At 41.0% G+C, this 8,052-nt stretch overlaps 1 protein-coding gene across 1 annotated transcript; it reads left to right on the plus strand.

Moving 5' to 3' along the window:
- Positions 1-860: 860 nt before the first annotated feature.
- senp1 (SUMO specific peptidase 1) lies at positions 861-7,786 on the plus strand. Its single transcript, XM_030056205.1, has 18 exons — positions 861-1,503; positions 1,772-1,830; positions 1,951-2,144; positions 2,232-2,307; positions 2,404-2,596; positions 2,730-2,874; positions 2,975-3,093; positions 3,374-3,657; positions 3,779-3,842; positions 4,075-4,113; positions 4,220-4,304; positions 4,394-4,534; positions 4,669-4,800; positions 5,054-5,257; positions 5,357-5,436; positions 5,583-5,667; positions 6,315-6,410; positions 6,505-7,786. Exons 1-18 carry the CDS (start codon positions 1,370-1,372, stop codon positions 6,565-6,567), a joined length of 2,193 nt encoding a protein of 730 aa, XP_029912065.1. The 5' UTR covers positions 861-1,369; the 3' UTR covers positions 6,568-7,786.
- The last annotated feature ends 266 nt before the right edge of the window (positions 7,787-8,052 follow it).

The following is an 8,052-nucleotide window of genomic DNA, read 5'->3' on the forward strand; positions in this document are numbered from 1 at the left end:
CACTTATGATTATCTTTGCAAATTTATCAACCTAGATTATTTGTAATTACAACACAATCTTTCCATATGGTATTACATCTTGAAAATGACTGATTGTAGGTCAGGTTACCAAACTCTGAAACATTATGGTGGGAATAGACGGTAGGCTTTAAGGTTTACAGACAAGGGTCCGTGTTTTGGACATGTTAAATACAGAAATCTGGGAAATAAGCTCTTCCACAGATGAATGGAGGATTTTTTGCAGTCTATGAGGCTATCCTTTGCGCTTGACCTCCCATAAGCGCGTTTACACGTGTAAAACAAACTGCATTGTTTTTTGTTTGTTTGTTTGTTTGTTTGTTTTTTCAAATAAGAGATGTAAAACTCATACATGTCAGTTGTGTTTTATTTTAGAGCATAAATCAAAATTGATGAAAACAGAAAGGCAATGCTGTGTGATTAAATTTTCATTTCGAGGATTGGATTATGGGCCCGCTGTCACGCCTGGTCATTGCGCGCTTATTTTTTTCCATTTTTTGTCATTTACAGTTGGACAATAAAACTTCCAAGATGCAATCACATGATCATGAATTATTATTATTATTATTATTATTATTATTATTATTATTATTATTATCTCACTGAAAAAGCAGTGGGGCTCTAAGAGATATAAAGACAGAAGCTGACTCTTGTTTTTTTTGGCTACACCTTCATTAAACTCACCAGTTTGTCTCCACGTTGTTTTCTGAAGTCAGTCCAGCTCCGTGTGCTGGCAGATGTAACCTGATTGATAGTCGATACCTCGACACTTTCCTCCAATCAACAATCAGCCAATGAACGTACGGAACACTCTGCCTCGCTCCGTGCGCTCAACCAATCAGCGCGCAGTTTGGTGAACCACCGAGTTCAGCCATGTTGTGGTTTTGAATGAGGAAGAAGCGGGAGAGCCTATTCTTTAGCGAGTTTAAACGCAATTTAAAGTCACGTTTCGGCGGCGTACTTGTGTTCTGATGCGACTTAAAATGACCATTGTTTTTCGGGACGCGTTAGTTGCGACTCACTGCAGTCCGACTGAAATTTAAACACAGTTCTGTAAATTAGCTCGGTGGCTAACAGCGTTAGCTACCGAGGGTAGTTAGCCTAGCACGTTTGCTAGCTAAGCTGCTAGCGATAACTCTAAGCGAACTAGCTAACAGTTAGCTCGTTTGGTGGAAAAGTAACATGATATTTGTGAGGACTGTTAGCCAGCAAAATAGCCACAGCTGACCTGCTTGAGTCGAATGACTTGCATTAGCGGTGTTTGTTTTGACTGTTGTGGCAGCCGAATCGATAGCAAGCATTGCGTTTATTTTTTTTTCCAACGGCTATTTTTTTTTTAACTTTTCGAACGATGCTGAATAAAATCTACGAATGGATAGGAACCGGCTTTGCCAGTCTTCGCGACGGAGTACCAGCTGAAGACCACTCAGATGCACACAGGGCACAGGAAGATGGTCATATGAGGAGAAAAAGACCAATTGAATGGTAGGCTGTGATCTGTAACGTTACTGCTCCTTCTTGTGTTGTCAGTTAATTTAAGTGAAAATTTGGGACCAAAAATCAATGTTTTCCGACTTGATTGGAAGTCAGTGACGCAATTTAATCGTTGTCTTTTGATGGATTGTCACAGCTGTGTGTGAATCAGTTGTTTTGTTTTGAAGAGATTATTGCTACGTGGTCTTTTTCAAAGTTTGGTTCACCAGTTTGTGTTTAGCTTAACACCACTTGACGGCACTTCTTTTGTTTTCTTAAGTTTGGAAGATGGACATAACATCAATCAAGATGGCCTGATGATCAAGAAATCTCGAATGGGTAATTGCAAATTCACCTTCCTTAGAGCATACAGTGGTGTGGCTATGAAAACAAAATCAATCAGACCTGTCCAGCTTGATGCGCTTTATTGTATTTGCCTAATTTTTGAAATTCTTCTAGGAGATCTCATTGACTCAGTCAAGATTGCAGCCGAAGGGGTAAAGAGCCATAGCTCTACTGTGGCCACATGGATGAGAAACAATGTGAGTCCTACCTTGAGAAACATACTGCCTGCCTCCCCTGGTCCTCCACCACTAGAAGACCATCCACAGCCTCAGGCCTCAACATCAGCAATGGCTTGGGCAGGAAGGCCGGTAAGGTTAATTACATCAACCTGTGTTGCGTTTTCTTTTTCTTTTGCTTATACAATTCATGTATGTATTTAATTTGTTTGCTCACAGACTGTAGAGGGAAACTTTCTGGATGAGACATTCGCTGCACCCTCGACAACATTGGAATGGAAAGCATCCAAATCAGGTGAGAGTATCATTTGCGACATGCTACAAGGTTCATCATTTTGAGACGTAAAGCTTCTGGTGATGACGTGATCTTTGTTTTATCTTTTAACTGTAGACTCTTTACGAACTGAGAAGACAATTATGGGATCAAAAGTCTGCAGGCGACAAGTGTGCATGAGTCTTGCACATCGTGAAATACCCAAAACAAATGGGCACTCGGTCAGCTTGCCACCCTCGAGCACTCCTAAAGTATACTCTACTCCACGGCTAGGCAGGCCCCTCAACCTACGACCACATGGAACATCAAGGTATGATGCTGCCTCAAAAGAAAATTGTATGGAATATTTCCTGTTGGGTGTATAGTTGTTATCATACTGGAATGGTATTACATTCTGTCGGTTGATCGTTTTTAATTAACAATGTGTCATTTTGTCACTGCAGTCAGTTCAGTGCGACAGGCACAATCAGCAACACCTACAACACCATGTATGAGAAGACCTTTCCCATCAAAGTGGTGCAGAGCCCAACACACAGCACCTCATCCAGCCGCACACACAGGGCCAGACCTCACTGCACTGCACAGGAGGTCAGACAGCAGGACTGTATTGAATAAGGCTGGATATTATCTCAGTCACTTGTTGTATTTGTTTATTAATCTTGTGTGTTTCCTCTCTCTGTTGGCCTAGTCTATTCGTGAAGATGAGAAGGAGGTGTACAGGCAGCTGCTGACCATGGTCTCTGGTGGTCAGTCATCTTTCCTCCATAACGGCAGCTCACACGCCATTGTGCGGTCACACAGAGATTTGTAAGTATACATAGTCACACTTCCCATATCTTTAGCAAGACCCCATTCCAACCGTGTTACTGCTCAGTAACCATTTCACACGTATCCTAATCTGGGTGCACAGAAGTAAAGAGTGAGACATAGTAGGGGATGCACAGAATAGAAAGCACTGTCAGAATTCATTTGTAGGCTAGTGGCGGCACACATGTGACTCCAGAGGCAGGGACTTCATGACTTGCCTGCATTTGGATACTCCTTTCTCCATCTCCCTTGTGTTACATCTGCCCCTCTTTCTCCTCAGCACCAGCTTCCTTAGCACCAGTCGAAGGCTGCTACACCTCTCGTCCCCTGCTGGGTCAGGGGCAGGAGGAACTTCAGAGGGACCCAGCGGACCCCCCAGTCCCAGGGGCATATCCAGTCAGAGCTCCAGTAACCTCCCCAGCCCAGTGGAGGACTCTGGCAAGCCAAGGAACCAGACATGGTCTCCAGGTGCTGAAATCAGCCTCAGTGGAACAGCCACTCTCATATCTGCACCTTCCCCAGCTGCCCTGCAAGATACCTCATCTCAGGACACACAATCATCAGGTGAAACTCTCAGACTTTTGTGTTTACAGCTAATGAAAACTAAGGCAATGTAGAGTTTCATAATTAAATTGCCTCTGTTTGCTTGTTTACGTAATATTGGTGTTGTATTCTTATCTTGCAGTTCACGATGGCGACTCCGTAATAATTGTAAAAGAGCAAAAGGGTATAAAGCCAGACAGCTCAAGGTTAGTTTTTGTTTTGAGTGATTTTGAGATTTTCTCTGTACATCAAGTATCTTGTTGGATTGTTTTTTCTATTGCTTAGCTCTGTTTTTAGGCATAAGCTTTTAGGAGTTTGTAACATGCTTGGATAAAACTGATGATATTGTGTGGATTCATTAGCTTTAATATTGGACAACTTCTGTAGCACTGCTGCATAGCTCATTTTACACAGTAACTTATTTCTCTGTCTCTGCAGTGTGCCATGCTTCCAAGCAGAGTTATGGATCAAAGAACTGTAAGTACATTTTCATTAATATAATTCATTATACAGCTGATCTGTTATCTGCTCATAGTATGTTTAAAACAGTTACAGAGCAACAAGCTATGTTATTTCATCATAGGACCAGTATGTATGACTCACGTGCACGAGAGAGACGGAGACAAATTGAAGAGCAGGAGGCCTTGGCTGCCCAGCTGTTACGGCAGGTGAGTCTGCACTAGAAAGACCCTATTTCAGTGTCTTCTGGTTTTGTCTCCGGTTAGTCCACTTACCTCCCTTTGATTCTGGTTACCAGCGCCTGTCTGAGGAACGACAGCGTAGTCCAGATGTGGAGGTCCATGTACGAGTCCCTTTGGAGAAGGAGGTTCCTTTGACTCCTGTAGTAGAAGAGCCCAAGTCCCTGGAGGAGAAACCAGAATTCCCTGAACTCACTGAGGTATAGTCATGTTTCCTCAGTGTCTATCCACAGCTATTCTATCTTTTCCCCAACTGGCTCTAATTTTTTGGAGAAATATTCATGTATAACAAATTAGACCCCTTTTCCCATTCATGATGTCTCTGCCAATGAAGGAGATGGAGCTTGAGGTGAACCGGGCGCTGAGAGGAGGTAGTCCACATGAAGTATTGAGTGAAGGCTTTGGGCTCAGTCTCACACGCAAGGACCTGCAGACCCTCAGCCACCTCAACTGGCTCAATGATGAGGTGAGTGCATCATCCACAAATTAGAATTTAAAAGCTGCCATGGTGCTTTGGTATGTGTGTGCATGGAAGGTGGTAGGTGTGGCACTTTTGCGGTTGTGCATACCACAAAACACTTACTACATACTCGAAGGATAACTTACTATGATTAACATATACGTGTAAGCCTAGCACTTGTTGCTCCTCCAAACATGTCATACAGTAGTGGTTATTCAGCCACCTTTAACACTCTTCATCACACTTTCCTTATTCTTAGGTGATCAACTTTTATATGAACCTCCTGGTGGAGCGAAGCAAGGACCCCAACCTGCCAACAGTCGACACTTTCAACACTTTTTTCTTTCCCAAGCTGCGTAGCAGCGGTTATTCTGCTGTCCGCCGCTGGACTAAAAAGATGGACATCTTCTCTGTGGACATCCTGCTGGTTCCTGTCCACTTGGGGGTGCACTGGTGCCTCTCTGTAAGTTAAAATGACTACATGTATTATTTGTCTAGAGGTAACAGCTAGTCTTGTGATTCATATATTGCAGTTTTGTTTACATGGCAGTCTTTTGTTTAGGTGGTGGATTTCCGCAAGAAGACCATCATGTACTTTGATTCTATGGGAGGAAACAATGTTGAAGCTTGCAGGATATTGTTGTAAGTTTGTATCATATTTATTTTTTGACATTAGCAATTTGAAGCTTGCACTGTTGTATATTGATTGATCTTGTAACAAATTTATTGAGACATTTAAATGGAATCAGGGCACAGGCATACAAAGTAATTGGTTTTGGTGCCCACAGAGAATACCTGCGACAGGAAAGCAAGGACAAGAAGGGCAAAGAACTGGATACCTCAGGCTGGACTCTGCACAGCAAATTGCGCCATGTAAGTCCTACACACATGGTCTGCATTGAATCCAATCGATGACTTTTATCAGCAGGTCCCTGAGAGCTTATGGTGACTTGTAATTGACAGAAAAATAATGCAAATCACAGCAGATGCGTGAGCTAGCTAATCGGAGATCTATTAGACATGTCCAGTAAAAGGGTAACATAACATGCCACAACCTGAGGGACAGTGGACAGTGAGTGACCTAGACACACAGCACATACATACACAATATACTGTATATATACTTAATTAATAATTAACAAATATTAATCTTAATGCTGTTAAAATGTTTTCATGTATTGTTTAATGTATTTTTAATGTGTCCAAATATTTGAACAAATTGTACTTTGTTGCTTTGGTACAATTGTTCTTGTAGTTTTTATGTGAGTAAGTTCTTTGAATTGAAATTGAAAATTGAATTTAATATGCAGCTGTGCTAAATAGTGTCATAGTAGTAAGAATAATACATCTTTGTCTTATTTTGCTTGAACAAAATGTTTTCCTTAAACAGAGTGGAACACTGTCAAACCCCTGCAGATATATTAAGGTCATTTTGTGTTCTCGGATGGTAAAGAGCTTATTTGATGCACAACATTAACATTAGACTTACAGTGCTTTTTTTCTCCCTTGCTCTCATACAGGAAATCCCACAGCAGATGAATGGCAGTGACTGTGGAATGTTCACATGCAAGTACGCAGAGTATATCACCAAAGACAAGCCAATCACATTTACACAGGTAGGCACAATCAACAACAACAACGAGCATGTGTGTGGTTAATACTTTGATGGTGACAATGGCTAACCCGATTTTCCCGGTTTCTAATTACCAGAAACACATGCCCTACTTCAGAAGAAGAATGGTTTGGGAGATTCTGAACCGTAAACTGTTGTGAGGTCAGATGAGGATGGTGAACTGGCGGAGTTAGCTCACGGTGTCAGAAGTGTGTGTGGTGCTTGTGGCTGAGCTCCGTTCAACAGCAGGACGCACTCGGTCCTTTTCTGGGAAAGACTCTCACACCAGCTCATCTAGATCAGGACACAACTCTGCCACGCCACGTTCTCCAAGGTCAGCCTCGCCACAGGCCGATCCTGGCTGGTGGGACAAGGCTGAAACAGAAAGCACTGCCTCTCAGGCCTCAGCTCCAGCTCAATATTTTTTGGTACACCGTCGGAGCATCGGTATTGCAGCTGAAACACTGCGTATTTTGTATCGCCCGGCCTGAACTGTTTGAGGAATCAGATTTGTACTGATTTACAAATCATACTCTGAAAGGTAATAATCACAACCATTTCTTTTTTTTGCCAACACACAGTTTACATGTTGTTTTTGTCATACAGGGAAATAAGTGCAATGCTTAAGGTGGCATTTTAACAGCAGTAATATAACTTTTTGCTGATTGGCCACTGTCAGTGTTTGTTTGCTAGTTAGGTGGTATATTTAAAATAAATTTTTCACATTTAATATAAAATTGAAAATACCCACATACCACGATTATTTTTTGATGAGACAAACTACCTTTTTAGGCTAAAGGGTTGTCAGAAGCAACATTGTAAACTGAGGTTGAAATTTATACAGTGAGTACAAAGTTTTTGTTTATTTTCAGCATTTGGTTTGTGTCTTGCCCTGCAAGATGAACCACTACACCTATGCTAGTTCTGTCATTTTTGGTCATCTGTTGAAAACTGCGCAAAAGCCTTCAAATGAGTCCTAATCTCAGAGTATGGTTTGTAACACACATGGCAGAATTGGTGATACGTGTTGATCTACTGCTATGCCACTGAGGTAAAAGTGTAACCCACCAGTCTTAGTTACACCTTGAAATAGCTGGATGCACAAGTATTACCGTTTCCTACTTATACATGAGTCTTGATACAAGATTGTAAACTGAAGTTCAAAGTCTATTTTATGTATTTGAGAGAGTTTCTTTTTTTCCTTTCTTTGTTCAAACAGCAACTTTGGGCATATTCAGGATATTTTCAACATTGTACATAATTATACAGTCTCTTGGACAGTGTATTTAATATACTTTTTTTTTTTTTTTTACCTTTTTCATATCCATTTTTTATCTAGATCAAAGTCCCTTTTAGTAATAAATTCCTCATGTATTGTGACTGTTCTTTGTGTATTTTGTTGAAATCTGACAGGTTTGATATAAAAAAAAAACTGCCACAGTTGCTTTATGGAAGAGAACATGGATGTGTGTGTCAGCTTATTTGGAGAGCATTAACTATTTTACAGGACAATAAATATGAACATGCACACGATCCCTTTTGTTATTTAAAAAAAAAATAAAGTGCACAAGCCACAGTGAAAAATTCTTTTAATTAAAAAAAAAAAAGACAGTTCAAAATCAAACCAAATTAAACAGCTGTAGGTT

Source organism: Myripristis murdjan, chromosome 7, assembly GCF_902150065.1.
Source record: "Myripristis murdjan chromosome 7, fMyrMur1.1, whole genome shotgun sequence".
NCBI lineage: Eukaryota > Metazoa > Chordata > Actinopteri > Holocentriformes > Holocentridae > Myripristis > Myripristis murdjan.

Bases quoted from the DNA above. Each gene is read 5' to 3' on its own strand.
- senp1 (XM_030056205.1), top strand. From the start codon at position 1,370: ATGCTGAATAAAATCTACGAATGGATAGGAACCGGCTTTGCCAGTCTT. The intron at 2,308-2,403 runs GTGAGAGTATCA...TTTTAACTGTAG, and splicing joins ATGGAAAGCATCCAAATCAG to ACTCTTTACGAACTGAGAAG. The intron at 6,411-6,504 runs GTAGGCACAATC...TCTAATTACCAG, and splicing joins AGCCAATCACATTTACACAG to AAACACATGCCCTACTTCAG.